Here is a 26,738-nt window from a genome sequence, read left to right as displayed (position 1 = left end):
CCAAACTGAAGCCCTGTGTCCATCAGACTCACTCCTGCCTGGTTCAGTAAAGCACACCTGTAATCCCAGCTTCTGGGGAGGCTGAGACAGGAGGATCTCAGGTTCAAGGTCAGCCTCGGTAACTTAGTGAGACCCTGCCTCAGAATAAAAAATAAAAAGGGCTGGGGAAAATCTGATACCAAAAAACACTAGCTCCCCATCCCACCCCACCCCAGCAGCCACCATTCTATTCAAAGTCTTGACGACTTTGGCCACCAGCAGTGTCCCACACAGGGAGCCACACTGGTATTGGGCGGCTCCTCTGGGAGTCAGGCAGGGAACCATGAACAGGGTTGGGCCTGGAGTGTTCCCACCTCAGCCCAGAGAGCCTAGGCCCTATTGGCTTCTCCTGCCTCTGCGCTGGGCAGGAAATTCTCAGAATTTTTCCGAAGCCCATGATGATGACGATGATGGATGGGGACCAAGATGCAGGGCGGGAGGAACCTCTGCCTCTCTGCCTCATGCCTGTCTCTGCCGGGGCAGAATCTGGAGACCAGGATCAGGTCATTTCCCACCTCGCCCAAGGTCAGGCACAGCTTGGGCGAAGGTTGTCAGCGTGGCTCCCTGGGCTCTGTCCTCTGCCCCTCCACAGCCCTTGACGCTGGGCCTGGTGGCCCTGTCTGAGACCTTCTGTCTTCCCCAAACTGGGGCACCTGGAAGGCGGGCTGGGACTCCCCCAGCTGCCCTGCTCATGTGACCCCAGGCTATCCCCAGCACCAGCCCCACAATATCTCTTCAGGAGGGCCACAAGAGCCCTCTTCTGTTTTGCTACTTTTTATTATTTATTTTATGAGGAAGGGTCTCATTACGTATTCCAGGCTGGACTTGAATTCACTATGCAGCTCAGGTTGGCCTTTAATTTACGGTAATCCTCCTGCCTCAGCCTTCCAAGTACTGGGATTACAGGTGTGAACCACCACAACCGGCTGGCCTGTTGCTCTTTTTGTGCAGTGGATGGGAGGGCTGGGGAAACTGAGGCACAGGAACCCACTCTCTGCACCCCCTCTGGGAGGGAAGCAGCTAAGAAAGGGTGGGACCGGAGGCTGGGCAGACTCAGAGCCAACTCCAGTCTACTGCCTGCCATGTGGCTGCAACTGCTCCTTCTTGGAAAGTGGAAGCCCGATGTCGTGGCTAGAGCACCCAGAGACAAGCACTCAGGCTGGAGCCAAGCCAGGGCAGGACTCAGCAAGCCTCCCCTGGGGCCAGCAGTGTAGACAGCCTGAGAGATGCAGGTTCGAGTCCTGGCCCTGCCTCTGGCCCTCTGACCCTCAGTATCTTCATCTGCTACTCCCCCCCCCCCGACGAGAGTGAAAGAGGCCCCTTGCAGGCAGCCTAATCCATTTGACAGATGGAGAAACTGAGGCTCCCGGGGGAGGACTCCCTGGCCCGGGTCCCCAGTTCCTGGTCCCCTTTCCGCCGGGCGCCTCCCTCGGGCACGCTCGTCTGCTGCCCCCGTGTGGCCACCGCGGGCACTGCAGAGCGCGGCGGGACCCCTTGGGCGGACGTGGGGTGTGGGGATCTGAGCGCGCAGGCCGCTCGCTCTCCAGAGGCGGTCCGGACCTGTTCACCTGCAAGCGTGAAGCCTGGCTCGCTTCCAGCAGGTGCTCATGAGATGCGAGGGTGCCCTGCCTTGGCGGCCTGGGCCAAGGCAGGAGCTTTGTCCCGACTGAGGGGATCGAGGCGCCTAGAAGCAGTGGGTCTCTGGCAGGTCTCTCACTCACAGCCACATGCTCAGCAGGAAATTGGCGCTCACACTCACCGCCCCTACACAGGCGGTGTGAGGATTCATTCCGATGCCATTTGTTTATTTATTATTATTATTATTTTTAAAGGCAAGATTTCGCTATATAGTTCAGACTGGCCTTGAATTCACTATGTAGCCTAGGCTGGCCTCGAGCCCCCAGTGATCCTCCTGCCTCAGCCTCCCCAGTGCTGAGATTACAGGTGTGGACCACGATGCCCTCCTTTATTTATTTTCTTGCAGAGCTGGGGCTTGAAGCTGGCCTTGTGCAGGACAGGCAGCTGTACTACCATTGAGCTACGCCCCAGCCTCTGGATCGGGAGGATTAAATTCTCTTTCAAAGCACGAAAGCGACAGACTTGAGGCAGGTACCCTGTTAGTTTGGTGGAGGATGGAGGAAACTGGGACTTATTTAACCATTGAGGGATTGATTGCGGCACTGAGGGTTGAACCCAGGGCCTTTGCACTGAGCTACATCCCCAGGCCTTTTTTTGAGACACAGGGTCTTGCAAAGTTGCTGAATTACCCAGGTCAGGCTTGAACTTGTAATCCTCCTGCCTTAGCCTCCTTGAGTACTAGGATGTGCCACCATACTGACCAGTGACCAGCATTTACAAAAGAAATTCCTACTCAGCCCCCATTCCTGGGAGAGATCTCAGCCCATAGCATTGCGTCCCGAGCAGCAGGTGCTACCACCCCCTGACACAGACAGGGAGACAGAGGGCTGCCTCTGAGCTGGCCCCCATGGCTCTAACCACCAGGCAGCACTGACCTTAGCAAATCCAAGACTGGGCTGGGGGCGGCGGTCGGTCTCCCTCACACCTGGCGTAAGCCTGGCATTCAGTGGGCTCCTAGTGAAGTCTCAGTGAGAGAACAAAGACAAGAAGAAATGAGAGCTTGGGGACCCAAAGTCCAAGATGCTGGGGTCTGCAAGATCAGAGCCCCAGTCTGTGGGGTGTGCAACGGGCTTCCGGCAGGGCACACGGGACCCGAAACCTCCTCACGGGGTGGAGGCTGCAGACAGGCAACTTGCTTCCTGTCTGCCTGTTTACACTCGTGCTCTGGTGTGTGTGGATTCAAGTGCGCTATAATTATAACGCGTGCCCACGTGCGTGCCCAACAAATGAATGCGGAAGTAAATAATCACCTGGGAGCTCTCTAAACAGGAGCCTTACAGGATGGAAGCAGCAGGTCTGGGGGTGGCAGGGACTAGGATGAGCTCCCAGGTGACTCTGTCACATGCAGGTGGCCCTGGACCACACTTGGGGAACAAAATCACCAGCTGGGTCCTCTTCCCAGGGCCACTCAGCCAGAATCATTTGCATGATTTTTGCATATGTTTGCATGACTCCTCTAGTCCTAAATAAAGTCTGTGCTAGCCCTTAGCCTCTCTTTTGCAGAATCCTGAGCAAAGCTCCCCCCATGGAACCCCTAGACCTGGCTGGCCCCAGTGGACCCCACCTGCCCACTCCCCAGCCCCAGGCAAACTCTGGTCCCTTTGCTGGGCTCCACACCCCTTAGTCCCCCAAGGCCCCTGCACATGCATCCCCCCACCCCCCCACACCCACACCCAGCCCTGCCCATCTCGTCCTGCTGGGTACCCCGGGATCCCCCAGACCTCACCTCAGAGATGAGGGCTCAGGGAGGTCACAGGACTCACCAGAGAGTGGTTGCTGCTTCCAGCCTGCTGCCTGCTCCTAAAATATCTTTAGCATTTCCATTCATCTCAAGTCAGTGTTATTTAGGTTTTGTTTTGCTTTGCTTGCTTTAATTAGGTCTTTAAAATTACCCAAGTCATACACATTTAGGGAAAAACATTCCAGCCAGGTGTGGTGGTGCATGCCTCTATCCCCAGCTACTCAGGAGGCTGAGGCAGGAGGGTTGAAAATTCAAGGCCAGCCTGGGCAACTTAGCAAGACCCTATCTCAAAATAAAAAATAAGCCAGGTATGGTGGCACATGCCTGTAATCCCAGAATTTGGAGGCTGAGGCAGGAGGATCACCATGAGTTCAAAGCCAGCCTGGATTACATAAGAAGACCCTATCTCAAAATAAACCTCAAAACAAAAATGAATAGGGCTGGGGACATAGCTCAGTGATAGAGCACCCCTGGGTTCTATCCCATGTACACACACACACACACACACAGAAATCCAATAATCCAGAAGTATTTGAAGTAGTCTTTTTCAACCTGCTTTCCCAATGACACACTCAAGGAAGAGCCACTATGAACAGTCTCCTTCCAGGCCTTTTTACATTTAGACCCACATGTGATACACATGAATATGCTGATATAACTTTTTATTGTAAGATACGTGTGTAAAAGATATAGCATTATTTATTTACTTCAGTAATTATTTATTTAATGTGTTTGTCTGGCTATGTAGTTCAAGGTGGGCTTGAACTCACTGTGTAGCCCAGGCTGGCCTCAAACTTGGGGTGATTCTCCTGCCTTGGTCCCCCCAAGTGGTGGGATTACAGCAGTGCATAGAGATACAAAATTTATTTATTTATTTATTTATTTATTTATTTATTTAGGTACTGGGCTCAAACTCAGGTCCTTGCACTTGTGAGGCAGGCAGCAGAACCACTGAGCTAAATACCTGGCCCTGAGATACAAAATTTAAAGAAAAACAATAGAGAAACCTTGTGCACACTGCCCATAAAGATTGCCAACACCAAAGGAATTCACCTTCACCCCCTTCCACAGGTTTTCCTTACAGATTGGCCACATATAGATCTCCCTAAATAATTAGTTGAGGATGAGAATTGCTAAATTATCACATGTGCAACACGTTCAACTTTATTTTCCAGGGAGGTTGAACCGACTTGCACTCCCACCCTAAGAGGATGAGAGCCCCCACTGAGCCACATCCCCACCAAATCTGGCACTGTGCAACTTCAGAATCTCTGCCAGTCTGGTGGGAGTAGAATTCCAGCTCTTTTTGGCCTTGATTTGCATTTCCCTGATTACTAAAGGTACTGAATATCTGTTTTGTTTATATCATCTATATTCTTAGAGATTCTTTCATCTTCTGGATGGGTCAGTCACTGAAAGGTTGTGATAAAGCCTCTAAGCATAACAGTGGGCTTGTTTATTTTTCCTTGTTTTCCTTTATATATTTTGAGGTAATGTTATTAGGTGTGTATGAGTTTAGAATTGTAATATAGTCCGGGAACTCTGTACTCTTTCTTTGTTGTGAATAATGCTTTTGCTTTGAAGCCTAGTTTTTTTTGACATTAACATCATGGCAAATCTTTTGATTTTGATCTATTTCCAGACAAAGAAGGACAATTTATTTCCTCCCCCTCGCTGTTTCTGAATCAAATCACTTCCAAATTACCAGTTGGCTTTAGTAAGAGGTGACTCAATTTCTTATTTCAAAAATATTTGTATTAGGGGCATGGAGAGAGGGGTATAAGGGAAGGTAAGAAGGGGAATAGTTATGATCAAAATATGTTATGTACATGTATATAAAGGCCAAAATGAAACCCAATATTTTATGAAATGAATATGCAGTAATAAGAATATATATTTTGAAAAAGTATTTTTTATTGTGGAAACTTTTTTTTTGTACCGGGGATCGATATTGTGGAAACTTTTAAGCATATACAAAAGTACAAAATAGTATAAAATGAACCCCTAAGTCAGGCATGGTGGTGCACACCTGTAATTGCAGCATTTAGGAGGCTGAGGCAGGAGGATTACCAAAAGTTTGAGGCCAGCCTGGGCTACACAGGAAGACTCTGTCTCAAAAAAACCCAAAAAAAACAAAACCTAGACATCCATCAGTCAGAATTTTTTTTTTGGAGACAAAGTCTTGCTATGTAGCCCAGGCTGTCCTCAAACTCTCGGTGATGCTCCTGTCTCAGCCTCTTGAGTGCTGGGATTCAGGTGTGAGCCACCACACCCAGTCAGAAGAGAGTTATTAAGCCCAGGCCTGTGGCCCCGGTGGGGCCAGGACCAGCTAGTTGTCAGTTGTCAATATAGTCCAGAAATGTTCTTTAGAGACATGAGCTACAGAGATGATCCTTATGTGTTGATTTATGTTTTCTAGGAGTGATATAAAAAAGACAAAATGGGCTGTGTCCCAGACAAAACACCAGGACAAAGGCACAGCCAGGTTCTGATCCCAACTTCCAACTCCAACTCCAATTCCACCCCAACACCCTTCTGTCTTCCTGGCTGCTTGACCTCGAAAGCCCTTTTACAGCCAGGCAAGATGGCCCATACCTGTGATCCCAGCACTGGGAGGCTGAGGCAGGAGAATGGCAAGTTCAAGCCTAGCCTGGGCAACTTAGCAATTTACCGAGGCCCAGTCTCAAAATAAAAAATAAAAAAGGCTGGGGATGTAGCTCAGTGCGAAGGCCTTGGGTCCTATCAGTATCAAGGGTGGAAAAAAAGTGCTTTCACGGTCAGAGCCTCTATCTGTGCGTCTGTAAAATGGGCAGCGGGCAGCTCCTGAGCTCGCCACGGGGTGGCGCTGTGGGACAAAGGCCCCAGGACCACAGTGACCCTGGGACCCGGTTAGGGCTCCCCAAGGAGGAGCAAGCAGGATGTTCGAAGCGCTGCAGTAGGAGGGGACACTGAGGAGAAGCCCCCCGCAATGCAGCCAACAGCCGCTGCCCTTCGAGGGACAGGGACACTCGGGTGCCTGGCCTGAGTTCTCATCTGTACAGCGGGACCCTGTGTCCTGGGGGCAGGGGCCCAGTGCTCAAATGACGGTTGCCGAGGCCTTTGCCAGCCTTCCTGGGCCAGCCAGGGCCAGCAGAGGCCCTCCCCTGAGAGATGTGTTTTGCAGGGCCAGGATGAAGGACCACCGAGAGTGTCCCCTGCTTACTGCCACCTCGCAGGCCATCAGGCGGAGCCCTGGAGACTCCATACAGCCACACAGCCAGCAGAGCGGGTCCCCTGCGCTGCCCAAAGGGTCCCCGCTGGCTCTGAGCAGACCCTGGCCAAGGTCACATGGGATGGACTTTTCCTGCCCCTCCTGGGCTCTCAGTCCCTCCGCCTCCCCCGGTTCTCTCCTGGGTAGTCAAGACCCCCAGCCAGGCCCCCGTGTCCCAGTAGCAGCAGGGCTCTGGCCATGCCACGGCGACTCAAGCTGGGAGTGTGGCCAAGCCTGTGACTCGGCTGGAGCTGTTGGGGAGACCCGCCACCCCCACCCCGTGCTGCTCGGCTTATGCCGCTGTGACAATGAACCCGAGGAAAGCACCTTCAGGAGGAAACTCTGGCTCAGGGTTCCAGAGGTTTCAGTTCGAGGTCGTCACCTTTGGGCTTCGGTGAAGCCAAATATCATGGCGGCTGGGAGTAGAGAGAGGAAGGGCAGGGTCCCCATCTCCTCTCAGGGTCCGGCCCCAGTGACCTTCCTCTAGCTCCCCACTCCTGAAGATCCTGCTATCTTCCACCAGGGCCACAGGCAGCCACCAGGCTTCATGTGAGTCTTGGGGGACAGGGGACGATCGAGATCTGAACTGTGACATGGTGTCCGAGCCCCACTGCCCCATGGGCCTAGAGGAAGTGGCAGCCCCCTTGGGCAGGTGGGGCAGCAGGGGAGGGGTCACCCCAAGGGCCCCTCCCTGTGCCAAGGGAAGGGGAGAGGGGAGGCATGCGCATGCCCTGAGCCTGCGGCCGGGACGTCTCTGTGCAGGGCAGGAGCGAGCCCTGCACGCAGTGCCATGATGCATGTTGTCCCCTTGAGAAAGGGGGACTGTTGTTGTCATTGCGCTTTCACAGATGATGCCATTCTGTCCCTTCCAGCTTCCCAGCACTAATTGTCCCCCACCTCTGCCCACGGAGGCCCCTCTGACCACCTGACTCCTGAGCCCCAAAGGCCACTGCTCCTGCCACCACGGTCCCTGCCAGACCCTTCAGGGCCCTGAGGCCTAGACATGGGCAAAGGCGGCAGGGAGCCTGGGCCACATCCAGGCTGCTGCTCTGGGCCCGGCCCCTCCCAGCCACAGGCACCCCACTTCCATCGGTCAGCCCTCTGTTCCTTGGGCTGCAGGAAAGGCCTCAGATCTTCATCTGACAGCCTCACCCGCTCACCTGACCAGCTCCCTAGGATGGCCTGGTCCCCACCCCCCATCTGCACCCCCTTCCGTGGCCTCTCTCCCATCACCCACACTCTGCTGTGGCTCAGTCCTGAAGAGCCTGATGAGAAATCAAAGTGTCAGGGGATCCGGGTGTGGCAACACACACCTGGAATCCCAGCACATGGGAGGCTGAGGCAGGAGGATCATGAGTTTGAGGCCAGTCTGGGCAACTTAGCAAAGACCTGAACCAAAAGCAGAAGCAAAAGGTCCTTACAGCCAGAGAGTGCAGGCGTCTCACTGTTAAGGGGTGGTGGGTTAATGTCCCACATTGCCGAGACTGAAGATGGTGTACAGTGGGGTGGGGTCCCCAGGACACCTCACAGAGGGGTCGGAGTTGTTGCTGTGTCCACCGCACCACCTCCATTCTCTTCCCAACCTCTGCTCTGCCCCAGGATCCTGCCCTGGCCCCTGCTGTGACTTCTGTCCCTCCACAGTCCCCGCTCCACTGAGGCCTCTCCACCTCTGTCCATGTCTCTGCTCTCTCCCCCTCCTGTCATAGCGTCTCCATCCCTGTCACCAGCTCTCCCCTCACAGTGGCTGTCTCTCCCTCTGCAGTCCCTTTCCCCTAGGGCCAGGTGTTAACAGGAGGGAGAAGAGAGGGCAGGACAGGCCTGGGATGGGTCGAGGAGGTGGCAGGGGAGGAGCAGGCATGGACCTCCCTCTGCTTGGCAGGGAGCCTCGGGGCTCAGCAGGGGCTGGGCCACATCCTGGGAGGGGACCCCGGTGACAACATCAGGGGCCAGGGGCCTGGCTCTGGAGGAGGCACTGCAGTTCCCCTGGGGTGCCTGCGAGGTCCTCTCTGCCTTCCTCCCATGGAGCGAGCTGCTGACCGCCTCCCTCCCACAGGGACCTGGCTACCTGTGCTGTTGCCATGATGCCCAAAGCCATGGTGGACAGCCGTGATGGACGAGCCCTGTCTGCAATCCCAGCAATTAGTCTGCGGTCTCAGGCTGGGCCAGGGCTCAGGTCTCCAGGCCCAGCGCCCTTTCCCAGAGTTCTGTCTGCTTGAGCACGGAGCCCCTCCCCAGGGCAGGGCCCGCCTGTGGGATGAACAAGAAGGTCTTTGGGACCTTCGAGGGTCACTTCAGGGCAGAGTGCAGACCCGAGGGGGTAGGGCTCATGTCTGATGCCCACCAGGACCCAGGACAGTGGAGACAGGCAGTCAGTGGAGAGAGGGTGGCCTGGGGGTGGCAGGTGCTTAGGAGGAGGGGCAAAGAAGGACTCAGCCGATTTTACCAAGGGCCAGTTTGTCCTGCCCCACCCTGTCCCCAAGACCTCCTGCGCTCTTCTAGAAGCAAAGGAGGAGCACAATCCTAGGCCATCTCACTAGGGTCCCCAGGCTGGCCTCAAACTTGCCATCCTCCTGCCTCAGCCCCCCTGAGAGGCTGGGATTCTAGGTGGGCACCCCACACCCAGCTGCCTTGAACGTCTTAGTTTTATCTTTGAACTTCTGGTCTGTAAGTGAACTTCATACAATGCGTGTGCACGAGCAGAGGAGGAAATTGCAAGAAAAGGAAACATTTTATATTTTAGCGCCTTTGATGGTTTTTAGTGCCTTCCTGATTTTTTTGGACAAGGACCCACGTTTTCATCCAGCCCCAGCCGTGGGCTCCTCAAAGTATGTAGCTGGTCCTGTGCAGTAGTAGGGAGGACACTGGACCGCAGCCCAAGGAGCACAGGGTGAATCTGCAATGGCTGTGATGAGCTGGAATGGGGGCTCAGGCAGCCAGGGCAGGTGCAGGACTTGGAGGGCAGGTTCCAGCCTCCGTTGTCTCCCTTCCTCTCCTGTCTCCACCCCTCTTTTCCCTTCCTGCTCCTCCAGCCACCCCCCTGTCCCCCGGGGCTGTGGCTGCAGGGTGGAGGCTGGGTATGGCAGATGGAGTGGGGTCCCCCTTTCCTGGCTCTGAGGGGAGCTGGGCTGGGCTGGGAAGAGGAACAGGGCGGCACCTCCGGCCCTGCAGGCCCCGTGTGCGTGATGGGAGCCAGGGGACCTGAGCTCCTGCCGCCCCCAGAGGCAGCCATCCGCCGGCGTGGAGTGGGGAGCAGGTGGGAGGCGGTGACAGGGGAGCAGGTGGGAGAGGAAAGTGAGTCAGCTCGCAGCGGGGCTGAGCCTTCGAGGGAGCGAGCACAAGTTTGCAGAAGCCTGCACCCGGAGCCTCCTGCAGCCTGCGCGCCTCTCCCCCCACCCCGTCACCTGCACCCCACCCCAGGCCATACTGTCTTTCCTCTGTGTCACTCCAGCCAGAAAGTTCTGGCTTTAGGGGGTCACCTTGTCTGTGACCAGAGAGACAGGCACCGTAGAGGAGGGACTGCCCAAGTGTCCAAGCAAGTGGCAAACTGGTGACAGAAGATGTCAGGGAGCGAGGGACCCCGACATGTCCCTGGTGGCTCCTCCTAGCACCTGCCTTCTGTGTAGCCCTCTCCATCCTGTGGCTTGGCCTCTCCTTGAGGGGACAGCTGTGTGTCCTGTGAGATTCATCCCAGGTCCAGGTGGGCACCTGAGCTCCCTCTGGGCACTTCTTGTCACCCACAAAATGGGCAGGAGGGGGAGATGGGGCTCTCAGGGCTGGAAGAAGATGGAACTGAAGGATGTGAAAGGTGTCACCCTCAATCCCAAAGGAGCCTCTCTCCCCTGGCAAGAGGCCTCAGGCTCCCTTGTTAAATTGTTAAAACACACAGATGCCCAGTAGTTTACTCCGTGGAGGCCTCATTGCCACGGCCGGTGGGAGGTGGCCATTCACAAGGCTGCCCACAACACTTCATAGTAGGTGAGCCTGGTGGCTGGTTTTCTGGATATCCTGCTAGCTGGCACCTTGGCACAGAAGCTCCCCAGAGCCAGGGAGGATGCCTTCTGCTTCCCTGTAATCCGAGTACTGTGTACAATGCGGGTGGTGGAACAGAGCAAGAGATGAAGGCAGCTGAGACTCAAGGGACCCGGAACAGGCCACCTAGCATGGCCGGCCTCCCCTCCTGTCCATGCCCTTTGTGACAGTGACTTCTCTCCCAGGAGGAGGAGTCTAATTTACCACCCTGTGCACGTGGGGTAGGTTGGCTTGGCGACCTGGACGGTCAGTGGGATGCCCTGGAAATGACATTACACAAGTTCAAGTCTAGGCCTCTGAGACCTCGTGGCTTCTGCTTCCATCTTAGGTCACTGCACTGAGACAGCGTGAATGAATCTGATGCCACCCATTGGAAGAGAAGAGGTCCCCAGAGGTGAACCGCAGCCCCAGCCGGGTGCCAGGCACCCGCCCATGTGTGGGTGAGGTCTCCTTGGTTCTTACTCCTGCTGGCCTGGCAGCTGGGTACAGCTGTTGGAGTGCAGCAGGAGAAGCTGGACTGGGAGCTGGCCCGGGGACTGTGAGAAAGAATGAATCATCGGTACCTGAGTTTTCGGGGGTCTTGTTACACAGCCTGGGGGACACAGGAGGTGAAGACCAGGCCTGGACTAACCAAGCTTCTGGCCGCCATGTCCTGCAGCCAGCCTTGTCACATGTGTGCGTGTGCATACCTGAGCATGTAAATCAGGGAGTCCTTTCTACTTCCCCAAAGGTTTGACTCGGGCCCAGGTCCTTTGAAGCCCACTCAGGACCCTTCCACTACCCGTCGGAGGACAGCGGCAGGCGATGCGGCCCCGCAGAGCCAGAGTCTCAGAGGGGATGCACACAGACACCCTTGTGCACATGCATGCCCTCACTCTCCTGTCTAACCCTCCCTCTCAACCAGCTCAGCGCTATCGGACCATGTACTTTATTAAAAATAGATAGTTACAAACTCCATTATCAGTCTGAGCTGGGCCCGCAGGACTGCAGGGAGGGCGGGGAGAGACAGGTCCTCAGCCTGCCTCTCGGGGTTCCGCCTCTGCACCCAAACCCGACACCATCCAGGGGCCACGCTTTGGCTTTGAAGGGGCTCTGGGGACAGCCAGCTGGGCAGGGGAAGGGGCTGGGCATGACGGTGGGGGCAGAGAGAGGGATGACATCCCCTTGTCCTGCAGGTAAAAATGGCAGAGGTGGATCTGGCATCTCCAGCTCACTCCATTTGTAGATATTTACAAAAGAAAGTCATGAGAGCACAAGGCTGTAGTCATGCAAGAGAAACGCGCCCCGCCCCCTCCCCGGCCCCACCCCTTGCCCTCCCGAACCCCAAGATGCCCACCCCCCAGCAGCCCAGCCGCCTTCCCCGAGTTCTGAGGGCACAGGGGCACGTCCTTGAAGTGTCAGTGGGGGAAGGGTGGGAGCTGTGGGGGCCACAGCCACTGGCGGGTAGGGGTGGGAGCTTGGGCCGAGTTCCTGGGCCCTTCCCAGACCTGGGCGCTGCAGTCAGCATGAAGGGTCCCCCCAGTCTTGGCTGTCCCCCCTTCCTCCAGGAGGTCCACGGAGCTAGGGCAGCTCTGTCCTGAGGGTGGGAGAGGCGTCCTGGCTTCCCACCCTGCAGAGGTGACGAGGTCAGATGGCAGACTCCCTGCGGTAGGAGATGTTGTCCAGTGGGAGGGTGGCCTGCATGCGCTCCAGATCCAGGTGGCTGCCAAACTCCAGCATCCGGATGATGCCCGCCTCCTCCTTGGAGCCCGCCTCCAGGCCCAGGCCTGCGGCCACAGCAGCCGCAGCGGCCGCCTCCTCCTCCATCTCCTCCTCCTCCTGGCTCATGAGGGCCAGCTCGTTCTCATAGCAAAAGGCACTGGGCGGGGGTGGCGGGGCGGGCAGCACGGTGATCTTGCTCTCCTGCAGCTCCCGGGCCGAGCAGCAGGGCGTGCCGGCCACCTCGTAGGTCTTGTGGAAGCGCGAGTAGTCCACCTTGTAGTGGCTCTTCTCCTCAAAGACCACGGGCTCGAAGCGGTGGCCCCACAGGATCTCGCTGGCCAAGTAGGAGCTGCGGGCCTGGGTGGTCATGGCTGTGGCCTCCACCATGCCCTCCAGGATGACCACGATCTCGAAGTCCTCTGACTCCAGCTCCTCCTTGCCCATGCCGTAGAGTGGGCTGTCCTCATCGATCTCGTGGACGATGATGATGGGCGACACCAGGAAGATGCGGTCCAGGCCGATGTCGTAGCCCACGTTGAGGTCCCGCTGGTCCAGCGGCAGGTACTCGCCCTCCTGTGTCATGTAAGGCTTAATGAGTTGTGCACGCACGTGGGCCTCCACGATGTGGCTCTTGCGCAGGTTGCCCACGCGCCACATCAGGCAGAGCTTGCCGTCGCGCACCGAGATGACCGCGTGGTGGCTGAACAGCAGAGTCTGTGCGCGTTTCTTGGGCCGTGCCATCTTGGCCATGATGGTGCCGATCATGAAGGAGTCGATGACACAGCCCACGATGGACTGGACCACCACGGCGATGACCGCCAGCGGGCACTCCTCTGTCACACACCGGAAGCCGTAGCCGATGGTCGTCTGCGTCTCCACGGAGAAGAGGAAGGCTCCCAGAAAGCCATTCACGTGCATAATGCAGGGTTTGGGGGCCGCTGGGGTCGCCCCAACATTGCCTGTTGGGCCCCCCGCGGCTGCTACCACCGCGCTGGCCTCTAGGTCACCGTGGAAGAATGCGATGCACCAGAAGAGGAGGCCAAAGAAGAGCCAGGAGATGAGGAAGGCCGCGGAGAATATCATGAGCATGTAGCGCCAGCGTGTGTCCACGCAGGTGGTGAAGATGTCCGCCATGTAGCGCTGGGACTTGTTGCTCAGGTTGGCGAAGTACACGTTGCACTGGCCGTTCTTCTTCACGAAGCGGTTGCGGCGTTTCCGCCGGGGCACGTGGGCCTGCCCGTTCCGGCTGTGCCCGTGCATGTCCTGAGGCCGGCGTGGTCACCTGGGAGATGCAGGGCCTGTGGGGGAGAAGCCGGACAGGTGAGGTCCTGGGCAGGGAGGACCAGAAGGAGGAACTGGAAGCCCAGACCTCCCCTGTCCTGGCGGCGGCATGTGACAGCAGTGCGGCTCTGACGACAGGGCCAAGCCTGTGCACTGTCCGCCTCTGCTACTGGTGTCCACCTGACCAGGAAGTTGACCAGGACCCACTTGACTGGGATCTCCTGAGAGTTTCCCTTCCAACTACCTTTTGTCTGCCGTTCCAGAAGCTTCCTGATGCCCATCTTGATGCTGCCCTCCATCATTGGTCCTGAGCTCTGTCCCCACTCTCCTTGCTGGGTTCAGCCTCTGCACTTTGGGGTGTCTCAGAGGCTGGACATCCTCTTGTTTTGTCCCATGCAGAAGCCACTGGCCACCCATAGCTTTTTATATTTAGTTAAAATTAAACAAAAATTCAACATCCCTTCCTCTTTTTGTTTTTGTTGTTTTGTCATGGGGTCTCACTATGTAGTCCAGGCTGGCCTTGAACTTGCTAGGTAAGCCAGGCTGGCCTCAAACTCAAGATCCTCCTGCCTCAGCCTCCTGAATTCTGGGATCACAGGTATGTACCACCACACCTGGCTTTTCCGGTCTTTACTTACATTAGCATTTCACGTGTTCAGGAACCACTGGTGGCTATTGCATAGGATGGAGAAGATACAGGATATTTCCATCATGCAGAAAAGTCCTTGGACTGCACCACGCCTGCAGCCCCATGAGGGTCTGAGTTCCTGTCTTGGATGCTTCCCTTCCTTTGTTCTTTTGAGGGCCGGGGATTTAGCTCAGTGGTTCCACCACCTGCCTCACAAGCGCAAGGTCCTGAATTCAATCCCCAGTACCAAAAAACAAACAAAAAAACCCAGGGCCTTTATTCCTTTGAGCCACTGAGCCCTAGAGTCCTGTTCTGTCCCCAAACTTGTTGGGAGCAGTGGCTAGTAAGAATCCAGTGTGGTGTTCGCATGGAGGGAGGGAAAGCCCTGATGTCGGTCCCATAGCTATTCACAGGTGGCTCAGAGAGGGCAAGTGGGCCCCCAAGGCCACACAGCCGGGCAGTAAGTGGCTCTGAGCTTAGAGTGGCAGCATGGATGAGCTCATGGCGTGGAGCCTGGAGAGGGCGAGGTGGCCCCCTGCTGCGTAGCTAGGCCACCTAGTCAATTCAGTTTCCTCTCAGAGTCACATGTTCTGCAACTGCAACAGGGGCATGAGAATTCCGTCTCACCAGACCCAGAGAGATAAAGGGCGTCGCCTTCCGCCTGCCTTTGCCTTTCCGCCTTTCCTGTCCAGGAGCCAGGAGGAGCAGGCCCGGTCTGTCAGAGTCCCAGATGCTGGGGTGGAGGAGGCCTGTCACCCACCGGGTGCTGGCACACAGCTGGCCCGCAGAGGGCAGACCCTGTCTCCACCCTCCCTGTGCTCAGGGCCCCAGGACAGACTTTGTGCCACCTCGGCCCTCAGAGCCAGTAGGGCTGGGACTGGGCCTAGGCTCCTGATAACATTTTGGCCCCAAATTATATAAGGCTGGAGGTTTCTATTTTCTGTTCTATTCTTCTTCCTGATCTAATTGTGCATCTGTGGCAATGTTTATACACTTCCTGGGTTCAGGACAAGTCAGTTGCTGCAGCAACCGGTGCGCGCCAACGCTATAATTTAGAGATCAACAGCTCCGGGGCCTGCCTCTTCCCAGAGATTCCAAATCCCAGCCCCCCATGGCCCCCACCCGACCACTGCTCCTCCTCCCTTCCTTGTCCTGATGGATCAGGGGCTCTCTGGGCCCCACAGTCCCAGATCGGCCTTGTGACTTGGGCAAGTCATTGACCACTGCAAGCCTCGGTTTCCTCATCTGGAGAATGGAACTGATGGGCCAGCAGCCTGGAGACCCAGTGGGTCCTGTGGAAGTGGCCCTAATGCAGTACTGGCTCTTTGCAGGTCCTAACTCATAGCTGTTTATGTTTTGTATGCTGGGGATAAAACCTAGGGCTTTGTGCACACTAGGCAAGTGTTCTGCCACTGAGCTACACCCGGGCCCTGAAGGTCCCAACTTTTGCTAAGGTCCTACACCCTCTCTGCTATCTCCTGAGTCCCACAGCTGGGGCTCCAAGTGGTGCCCTGAGGCGGTTGGAGCCCTGGTGTGCCTTCTGGTCAAACCTGAGTGTCCAGGGACATCTTCCGTCACTAATCCCCCTCCATGTCCCACCCACAACTGGAAGAACGCAAGGTCACCAGGTTCAAGACTCCTGTTCCACATGAGAGGTCCTTGATGTCCGGGGACAGAAGGACTTGAGTGAGTCCTGTCTTTGAGCCCCGTACTCTGGAAGGGAGCCTTGGGCTCATCCATGTCCTCCCTGGAGGGGGTGGGAGGCCAGGAAAGAGGGACCCTGGGCCCTGGACTGCCATCCTTACGTCTGCAACAGAGGGGGACAGAGGGACCAGGTCCAAAGGCAAGGCCAGGATGCTGGGGCCCCAACCCTCTGCCCAAGGAGACCAGCTGATACCAAGAGCTCAGCTGGCACAGCACAGAAGGCTCTTCATGGCTTCCAGGGGGCTCTGGGGGTGAGGGCTGAGGAGCCCAGCCCCAGCACTGCCCACTGCTTCCTGTTAAGGAGAGTCTCAGCTCCCCCAGGCCAGGAGCAGCCTGAGGCTCTGTGCGGCCCACAGAGACACTGACATGGCTCCCATTCCCGCCCTGCCCTGCTGTCCCAAAGGAGAGGCTCACACAGGGCTTCCCGGAGGAGGCACAGGGGCCCAAGGGAAGGTGCCAGAAGAAGGAGCACAGACAGCAGGAGGGGGCACGAGGCACTAGCTCAATGCCATCCTTCCCTGGATACAGAGACTTGATTTTTTAACGCAGTGTTGGGCTGGGTGTAGCTCAGTGGTATAGCACTTGCCTGGTGTGTTCGAGGCCCTGGGTTGTCTTCAGCACCGCAAAAAAAAAAAAAAAAAAAAAAAAAAGCCCTGGCTGTGCAGGTGGCCGTGTCCTTCCTATCATTACACTTTCTGGAAGGCAGAATCCAGCTTCGTCTGCTAGCGTGGAATGGAATGGAGAGCCCAAGGCCAGGGAGGTGGGAGGCGGGGCCTCTACACTGCCCTGCTGCCCAAACCCCCACAAGTCCCTCCCCTTCTTGGCTAGCAACTTTCGATCCTTCTGCCTCAGCCTCCTAGGGTGCTGGGATTACAGTGTTGCTACCACACCTGGGTATCTAGTGACCTTCCTTATTTTAAGGCTGCATCCTGGGGTTTTTTCAAGGCAAAGGTTCTAGGAAGTGAGGGGCCAGGAGGTGCTGGGTGCTTCGTAAACTGAATGTCCTTCCATGCAAGATTAAGAAGTAGCAACGCCAAGCTGGCTGCCAAACTTAATTTTTTTCCTCTTTTACCACACTGCAAACATTTGAAATGTGGGAGCCCCAAGTCAGGGCTTCCCTGGGCAAGTAGAGAAAGGGAGACTCAGAGTAGAACTATGCACAGTGTCCAAGGTGGCACAGGGACCCAGCAGCCATCTCCAGCCTCAGAGGGGACAGGAAGGTGATCCACAGGGCTGTCGATGTGGGCACCATCACTGACCTGCCCCCCCATTAGGGAGGACAAGGGAGGGTCCAGAGGAGGCAGGATCCCAGCTCCTGTCACCTCCTGGGTTTTCCTGAGGACTCTGACATCGTGAAAGAAAAGCCTGCACCCTGGCAGCAGCCCCGCCCTCTGCTGTTGCACTCACAGACACACGATGAGGTGACCATGAGGTGACCCGACCAATGTAGGTGCAGCGCGGACCCCTGAAAGCAGGCGCCTTCCCCAGGAGGACAGAAAGGGAGCCCACACTTGGGGAGTGGTAGCCGGCGCCAGCCTGCTGGAGCCTTCCAGGTCACTGTGATCCGGTGAGATGACAGGGGAGGGGACGTGACTTGCCCAAGATCACACAGCTCAGCCCTGGGCCCAGCAGACACAGTCATCTGCTCTCTGGAAGTGCAGGCTCCATGCCACGCGAAGCATGGTAAGTATTGATTAAGCACCCTGCAAAGCCACAGATGGGGCTAATATTACTCTTCCCCAGGTGAGGGGTTGCAGGCTGCAGCAAGGGGTGGTGAGTACAGAGGTCACAAAGCAGTGGCAGATGCAGTAACACACACCTGTAAGTCCAGCTACTCAGGAGGCTGAGGCAGGAGGATCCCAAGTTTGAGGTCAGCCTGGGCTACTGAGATCTTGACTCAAAATAAACTTTGAAAAGGGGCTGTGGATGTGGCTCAGTGGCTGATTGCTTACCTAGCACATGTGAGGCCCTGAGTTCTACACCTGGTATGGCAAAAGAAAAAAAGGGGCAAGGGCCAGGGATTTAGATCAGCCTGCCTCAAAAGTGCAAGGTCCAGAGTTCAATCCCGGTACAAAAAAAAAAAGAAAAGAAAAAAAGGGTCAAAGTGGGCTTCCCACTCAGGTCTGGCTGGCTCCAGGTGCTGGCTCACCCTGGCCCCCAGCCTGTGTGCTGCTCACCCTGGTCCCCTCTGCCCTGCCCATCCCTCCACCCAGGCCCCTGGGTTCTCTGCCTTCCGTCTACACTGTGGTGCCAGCCAGGCTTGGTCTGAGCCCCCTGCCCCTCGCTGTCCCTGCACCACTCAGCTTCTGGCGGATTCTACAAAATGCACTGGTTACAGCCTTGTGCTTGGGGCAGCAAGAGTTGATCCAGCCTCAGCTCAAGCACAGCCTCTCTGGGCCTCAGTTTCCCCATCCACACATGGTGATAACAGCGCTGACCGTGGAAGGTTGTTACCAGGGTGCAGAGGAAAATGTCCGGAGTCCCACGGGCCCCACTCCTCACACCTGGTCCTCCGCAGGGTGAGAAAGGACCCAGTGCCCAGGCAGCTGAGCTGTGCCCCTCTAGGAGAAAGGGGAGCTGAGGCCAACTGGCCACAGGAGAAACTGTCCATCCTGTTCCTCAGACCCTGGGAGACCTGGCTCCCTCCTCTCTGGGAATCCGGGGTGCCCACATCTCCCGCCCTGAGTGTATAGCTTCAACTTCAGAGCCACCTTCCTCCTGTGTGACCTTCAGCAAGCTACTTCACCTCTGTGGTCCCTGCATGCCTCATCTCTAGGTAAAGCTAAAAGCAGAGCTCACCACATTAGAGTGTGATGAGGATAAATGGGATCCTGCCCACTGTGCCCAGCGCAGACTGAATAACCGATAAGGGTGGGCCGGCTCCAGGCCCCAGTGGTCCTCCCCATGTCCTCCAGGACCCCCACCTCCGCCTCATCCTGTCCTTTGTCTCCAACCCTGCACCAGAGGACAAGTGGGCCAGCACAGTGGCCCCAGAGCCACGCAGAGCTGGGCTGGGGCCTGCCAGGCTCTGTCAGGTTCACAGACTCCTCTGGCTCAGTCGTCCAGTTGCAAAAAGCAATGCGTACCTGCAGGTGGTCCTGAGGGTCAGATGTGATGGTCCCGAAAGTGCATGCCACACAGTGTGTGCTCAGTGAACTGTCGCTCCCCCACACCTCCCTCCTCTGCCCTTGGAATCCCACTGCCCTCCCCTGCGGCCAACACTGAGCCATTGCAGAAGCCGCGCTCAGCATTTCCTCTCCACCACCAGAGCTGCTCACTAGGAACAGAGTGCTTTAGGCTGATCGATTCCTATCATCCTTGTGGTGACCTCAGAGGAAGATGCTATTATTCCTATTTTAGAAGTAAGAAAACCAAGGCACAGAGAGGTTCAGGAACTTGCTCAAGGCCACACAGCCTCTATGTGGCAGATCCAGGTTCTGGACCCGGGCAGTAAGCCCCAGAGCATCACTGATGAAGTGCTCTGCCCTCCTGCCTCAAAGGAACACTACACACACGTTTGCTTCAACTTGATAACCCTGTCTGGTCCCACTATGTGCCAGGTTCTAGGAAGCAAGTCCTATCCGGCAAGGAGAAACTAGAGCCAGACTCCAAAGGCTTCTTTTCCAGTGCAGCCTCAGCTCTCTGCATGGTGGTGGCCTTCAGCCCTTGGCCTCCCGTGGCTTCTAGGGTCCTGCTCTGCCGTACACTAGTCCTCCACACTTGCTTGTTCAGTTACTTTTGGGGGGGTACTGGGGATTGAGCCTGAGAGCACTGTACCCCTGAGCTACATCCCCAGCACTTTTTATTTTGAGTCGAGGTCTTGATAAGTTGCTAAGTAACCCAGGCTGGGCTGGAACTCATGATCCTCCTGCCTCAGGCTCCCAAGCAGCTAGGACTGCAGGCATGCGCCACCATGCTCTGCATTACTATTAACTGCACACCTGCTAGGGGTCAGACACAGGCCTTGAGCTCACTCAACTCATGGATCAGCTGGCAGATGCTCTATAGATAATACAAGATGTGATTGAAAAACATGGTGAATGTTTACATTTAAAAATTTATTACAGTAAAAGACACATTGCCATTTATCCACCCTTCAAATACTTCTCACTGTGAATACACTTATCCCATCATTCTTGCTTTTTTCTGAAGCAGTTCTGGAAATCCTCTTCCCTGAGTGATTTTAGTTGCACTGTTGCAGCTACCTTGATGTCCTGGATTAATCCAAAATGTTTCCCTTTTGTGGTCATTTTGACTTTGGAGAAGTACTGAAAGTCACATGGTGCCGAATCGGGTGAATCAAGTGGATGAGGACATTGTGTCATGTTTTTAGGAGCCTGCCTTTTTGTTGGATGGTGCTCGGCAGCAGCATTCATTGTATTCTTTTAATCACACCTCATAAAGACACTCACGAAAGAGGACTTCCAGAGCTGCTTCAGGAAGTGGCAAGAATGATGGGACTAGTGTGTTCAAAGAGAGGGGAGTATTCTGAGGGGGATTAATGGCAGTGTGTCTTTTTTTTTTTTTTTGGTACCGGGGATCGAACTCTGGTCCTTGCGCTTGTGCAGCAGGTGGCGAAACCACTGAGCTAAATCCCCGGCCCGGCAGTGTGTCTTTTATTGTAACAAATTTTTTAGAATTTAAATATTCACTGCATATTTTGATCATATATGTAAGCATCTGCTTACAGGCGGGCAGCTATAAGTTGAGCTAAGTGGTTTGAGGGAAAAGAATGAAGTGTGTGAGAGAGAAGGGAGGGGCTCTAGTTTGGGGGGGGGTCTCCACAGGGAAGCTAAGACTTGCATGATAAAGAGGTAGGGGTCAGGAAAATTGTGCATCTACGTGAAAATTGGGGGTAGAACTTTCCAGAAGGAGTCTGGTGTGTGGAGAATCTGTACAAGGCCCTGTCACAGCAGTGAAGCTGGCAGGAGGGATCTGTCATCTGCCTGGGATGAGGAGCCAGAGACAAGAGGCAGTGAGGGCTGTGAGTCCCCTCTTCAGGGCCATAGGAAGTAGGTGGGAAGGTGGGACTTTGCTTGGTTTAGTCTTTTAAGTTTTCATGTGAAACCCTGAAGATAAATAGGAATAATACGATAAACCTATGTGTGTCTGCCACCAAGCTTAAGAAGTCAAACACCCCTAACAGGGTCCAGTGACACCTGGCCACGTCAGCCTCCAAGGTCTGCCACGTCCACAGCGTGGGTCACGTGTGACGAGATGTGTTAAGCTGGTTTCTGTGGCTGCTCTGTGACACAGCAGAAGCGGGAGGTGGGCAAGGAGGAAATGGTGGAGGCAGAGCTGGAGGGAAGGAAAGGTACCGGTCCATTCTGAGCAGAGGCCCCAAGGCTTGCCAGCTGACTGGATGGTGCTGGGGTGGGGACATCAAGAGTGACAGGTAAGGAGGGAAGAGGGAGAGGACCGGGTTTCAGGAGCGACAGTTCCTAGAGCCGGCCAGAGGGGCCACTGTGTCACATCCGGGCCTCCCAGAGCTTGGGGCTGAGCAGGAACCCGGATGGGGGCAGGTGCGGCTGGGTGAGGGTGCAAACCCGAAGTGTGAGCGTCTCAGGCCAGACCTGACCCCAGCCAGAGATGAGTGGCTCACCATGCAGCCCTCAAAAAGAGGAGCGATCTCTTTGTGGATTTGGCTGTGTGGGGCTCCTGGATGGTTTTTTTTTTTTGATACCAGGGGTCGAACTCAGGACCTTGCGCTTACAAGCAGGCAAGGTGCCTGGATGTATTTTTAAGTGAAAAAAGGCAACAGCGATGAAAGTGAGTAGAGAAGCTACCAATTGCGTGAAAAGGGAGAGGAGAGAAATTTATAGATACGCATATTTGCTTGTTGCTGCTTGTCTCTGGATGGAGACCCAGGAAACGGGTGACAGTGGCTGCCTCCAGGGAGGGGAAGCAGGTGGCTGGGGATGGGGTGGGAGGAAGAATTCTCACTGTTTTTTGGTTGTGTCTTTTTAATTTGGGAACCATATGAATGTATTACCTATGGAAAAAATATGCATGAAAAGTTTTAAAATTAGTGCGTACATATGTGTGTTTTTCAGAGAAGAATCATAGCATTCATAAAGTCCTCTGCAAGCTCTACGACCCCAGAAAGTCGGAGAACGCCTTGGGCTGTGTGGCTCTAGGGAAATGTCTTAACCTCTCTGAGTCACACCCATAAAATAGGGAAGAATGGCACCATGGGATAGGTGTGCTGCAGAGACTGACAGCAGAGAGCAGGGGCTTATAGACTGTAAAGCACCAGGCCCTTCTTGAAGGGGCTGACTTACCACCTGCCCCCCCCACCGCCCAGTCTCCCCGCTGCCCCCTGCCTTCTCTGAGTCCCCTGTTGTCCTCCCATCTTGGCCTGGTCCCTGTCTTGCTCCTTGAATCCTCCAGGCCCCTTCGGTGGCCTGCCCAGTCCCACCTGTGTGCCACATGCCTTACAGAGCTCACGCTCGGCCACCAGCCATGGGCTGCTTTTCTCTTTTCCCGGAGCCTCCCTGTGAGGTCATTCAGTCCTGTGGTTTAAAATACCTCCGGGCTGGCGACATCCCCTGAGCTCCTGCCCCGGGTCTCCTCCCTGTCCAAGGGGCGTCTCAAAGCCGCTCTGCTAAGAGCGCGACGACACCCCATCCTCACCCTTCCCACCGCGGTCTGTGATCCCCCACACACCCAGGAGCAATAATAGTGACATCTCGAGCAAGCACAGCTTTGAGCCTGCCAGGAAGGTACACTGCCATCCCACAGGGCACAGGAGCTGATCCTCAGCGCGAGCCTGGGGACGGACCCTGGACGCTGACCTCGCACACACTGAAGCCCGCACTCAGGGCCACAAGTCTGCCCAGACAAGCCCCCAGCCTCCTCCTGGCCTCTTTCTGGCCTGAGACTTGTGATGCCCCTCAGCTCCCAGCGCCTGGGGCTGCCCAGCCCTTGGTGGGGTCTGGTCCCCTCTGACCTCAGCCCTTCCTTCCCACCCCACACTCGACACATGGCCACATAGGCCTTTCTCCTGTCCCTGCAACAGTCCAAGTTCATTCCTATCCCCGTGCTTGAGGTGGGCTGCTCCTTCCGGCCAAATTTCCTTCCCCAAGGCACCACAGCTCACACTTCCCTACCGGCCCTCTCTGTCCTGTCCTGATCTTCCTCGAAGCCGTGTGGATCCAACCGATGGCATCTGTGAGGTTCTGAGGGCCGGGACCTTGACTCTGTTCACCCTGAATCCCATAGCCTGGCGCATAGTAGATGCTTCATGAACATCTGACGATTCCCAAGGACACGAGACACTTGCAGCCTGTCATAATCCCGGTGAAGGGCCTGAGCAGGGCGATGTCACAGAATGTGACCAAGGAGAAGCTATTTTTGACACCACAGTCAGGGAGCACCTCTCAGTGGAGGCGGCCCCGAGCGGAGACCAGAAGGAGACCTTCTGTGTCACTGCACAGAGGGACAGCGGACAGGACACCCGAGTCCATCCTGTCTCTGACTCACCTTCCATGGGACACTGGTTTCTTCCCAGGTGCCCTCCAGTGTCCTGAGGTGGACAGGCATCCTGGGCCTAAGGTCTTGGCCCCTGGAAGAAGCTCCAGGGATGAGGGCAAGGGCCTAGGAGAGAGGGCACAGGAGACCAAGGCCTTGGAGGTGGCAGAGAAAGTGGCAGGAATGGTAAGTTCCGCTCTGGCCCCAACTCTCCTGCTCCTTCACAGCCAAAAGTCTATCACTAACAGAACACTTGCCAAGCACTGGCAAAGTTCTTGCTGCTTCCTCTGCCTCTCTGACCATCTCCCTGCTGGCTCCTAAGGCCATAGAGTCTCTAACTCCAGTCAGCCCCCTCATCGACCCATCCAGCCATCCATCCTGCCATCCATCCATCCTTCCATCTACACACTCATCCACTCATGCATGATCCATCCATCCACCCACCCATCCATCTACCCATCCATCCATGTATCCATCCACCCATCCATGCACCCAGCCAGCCAGCCAGCCAGCCACCCATGCATCCATTCACCATCCCAAATGTGTCCTGAGCTGGAACAGCATCTGCCTCCCTGCCTGCTGTGTCTCCAGCATGGCACAGCACCGAGCCTGAGATGGTGCTCTGCCAATAACTATTGAATGAATGAATATTGATTTATTATTATTATTATTTTGGTACCAAGGCTCGAACTTGGGACCTTGCGCTTGTGAGGCAGGTGGTGGAACCACTGAGCTAAATCCCCGCCTGAATGAATGAATATTTATTGAGCCCCTTCTATGTCCTGGGGGAAGAGAAGTGAATAGGACACAGCCCTGCTTTTCTGAGCTCAGTGTCCTGTGTAAGGACAGAAGTCAAAGGGTCCAAACAGCCAGGGGTACAGAGAGAAGGTCTGCAAAAAGATGTGAGGTGAGCCAGAGAACAAAGACAAACTTGGGTTGGGCTGAGTAGGAAATCTGGCCCAGGCAGGGCCAGGACTCCAGGAGGGCTGGCTGACCTGGACAGCTGGGAGGCACTGGCTGGGTGGGCTCCTGAGACTACCGGAGAGGGGGACAGCTTTGGGGGCAGACAGCATTTTCTGGGGTTCACGGCTCTTATATTCTTAGGGACCCAATGTCCAGGAAAAAGGAACCTACCCAGCCACCGACAGGATTTCTACCCAGGGCAGCAGCTTTCAAACTCTTCAACCAAGACCAAGAGTGAAAGCAAACAATTGCTTGTTACTGCTACTTACTATGACATATGTGTCACAAAATATTTACTCTCGCTACATACATACTTTTGAAATGCTCTTTTTTATTTCAGTTTTAAATGACAACTAGTGCAGAGCTGAGGATGTAGCTCAGTAGTAGAGCCCTTGCCTTGCATGCATGAGGGCCTAGGTTTGTTTCCTGGCATCACCAAGAAGAAAAAAGTAGTGCAACTCAATCAATGTCCCAGCCCACAAGTGAGAGAACCAGTAGAAATGGTGACCTAGGGCTTGTTTTGGAGCTGCTCTGGGAGCATGACGGTAGGCTTCACTGGCTGAGGCCGAGGGATATTGCAGCAATTTGTTCCACCTCTTGGCTCCCAGCACCTCCACACTTAAGACAACAGAGACCAGAGACTCCATGAGTTCTGGGTGCAAATCCTTCCCCCAGCCCTGTGTTAGAACTCTGCTCTGAATGACACCCAGCAGGTTTCATTCACCCATTACTCACACAACTCCCAGGACGGGGAGCTCACCCCTTCCTAGGTAAGTAACGCCTTTGGCTGGGTGGGTGAGACTTTTGTGCTATCGATGTGTGCAGTAACTAACTTCCTCCCATGGCTGGCTGCCCATGCTCCTCTCTGTGCACCGGCCCCTGGTCTCAGCGACCCGGGATGGCTCCAGCATGCAACCACGGCCCTGTCTCTGCGCTGCCTCGTCCCCTCTCTGCTCACTGTCCAGTCACTGACCCATGTCGGGGGACAGTCCTGGGAGCCCAGCCAGAGAGAGGTTCTTCCAAGGTCAGGTGCCATCAGGATCTGCAGCTGCACAGCCCAGTGCCTGTGCTCAGCCAGCCCCACCCCCACCCAGCAAGTCCGGGGGGGGCCTGGGGAAGGACTGGGGGTAGGGTGCCACGTGGACTCTGAAGGTAATGGGTGCTGGGTGGAGCAGGGCCTGGAAACCTGCTGTCACCCCCTGAGTGGTCCAGTCCCAAAGTAGATGACATCAAAAACTGGCCAGGACACATTCACAGCCTCTCAGGCTTACGGGTCTTCCAGGCAACCCTGTCGCAGGGGCACAAGGCCAACATGAGGGGTCAAGGGATGCAAATTCAGAGAGGTAAGACTGCTCAGGGAAAAGCCTCTCAGGGGTGTGGCTGGACTGGAACCTAGATCTTTTCCCATCATGGACCTCAGCCAGGATTCCAGAGGCCAGAAAGCCAGGGAGGGGTGTGCACAGATGGGGCTCCCCTCCTGACCCCCATCAGGGGGTCATTTTTCCCCAGGGTGATCCACGGGACTTTAACGCTCGAGGGGCAGAGGCCTTGGGCTCCTTCTCAGTCTGGGGTGAGGATGGGCAGCCTGGGGCCAACTCTGCCACCAACTTGAGGCTGAGCAAACCCCTGGCCTCCGCCGGAATCTCCTATCAGGAGACAAGATCAGCTCCCCACAGCACATGCGTCCCCTCCACTCTGTCCTATCTGAGGCCCCCGCCTGTCCCTGCAGCCTGGTGGAGCCGGGCTGGGCTCTGGCAGTGGAGAGGACAACTGAGGGAAGAAGCCAAGCATATCCACACACCCTGCACTGGCCCCCGCTCACCTTGCACAGAGCTTCCCGGGGGACAGTGACCTGGGCAAGGTCATATGGGGTCGGGGTCGGTGGGTGCCTGAATACCCTCCCCGCCGCCATGACAAGGGGCTGCCCCTCCTCCCCGATCTCCAATCCAGAGACTCTCCCAGGAGAGGGGAATTAGATCCTCCTCCTTGAGAGAGGAGGGTGTCAGCAGCCCTGGTGGCCATCAGGAGGCAGAGTCAGGAGTAGCTCAGGTTCAGTTTCAGCCCTACCTCTACTGCTGTGTGACCTTGGGCAAACCCCTTGTGGTCTCTGGGCTCAGTTTCTTCATCTCCTATAAGAGGTGATGGAGAAAAGAGAGACACAGGAGAGGGCCGGGGCTGCCTGGGAACACTGGGGAGAGTTTTCTCCCTCATTCCAGTGCCAGGCAGCTCCTATGCCCACTGCACCCCAACACCCAGCTCTGCTCTGCCCTGCTGGGGGCCCTGCTACCCTCTCC

The 26,738-nt window shown here is 55.9% G+C and overlaps 1 protein-coding gene across 4 annotated transcripts in view; it reads right to left on the bottom strand.

Annotated features, from left to right (window-relative positions):
• Positions 1–11,609: 11,609 nt before the first annotated feature.
• Kcnj4 (potassium inwardly rectifying channel subfamily J member 4) overlaps positions 11,610–26,738 on the bottom strand; it is a 25,733-nt gene continuing 10,604 nt past the window's right edge. For 2 of the 4 annotated variants that reach the window (XM_004845607.2, XM_004845608.3), the window contains exon 2: positions 11,610–13,696. In XM_004845607.2, the coding sequence (XP_004845664.1) occupies positions 12,324–13,658 (1,335 nt within the window). In that variant the 5' untranslated portion in view covers positions 13,659–13,696 and the 3' untranslated portion in view covers positions 11,610–12,323. Of the gene's footprint in view, positions 13,697–14,317; positions 14,535–26,738 lie in introns of all 4 variants that reach the window. The other 2 variants (XM_087213882.1, XM_013072462.3) reach the window with 2 other exon arrangements.

The sequence above is a fragment of the Heterocephalus glaber genome, unplaced genomic scaffold (assembly GCF_053883595.1).
Source record: "Heterocephalus glaber isolate CG9 unplaced genomic scaffold, H.glaber_assembly_v1.0 deba00001444, whole genome shotgun sequence".
NCBI classification, from domain to species: Eukaryota; Metazoa; Chordata; class Mammalia; order Rodentia; family Bathyergidae; genus Heterocephalus; species Heterocephalus glaber.
Note: the sequence above shows the minus strand (reverse complement) of the source record. Positions and strands in the feature narration are given on the sequence as shown.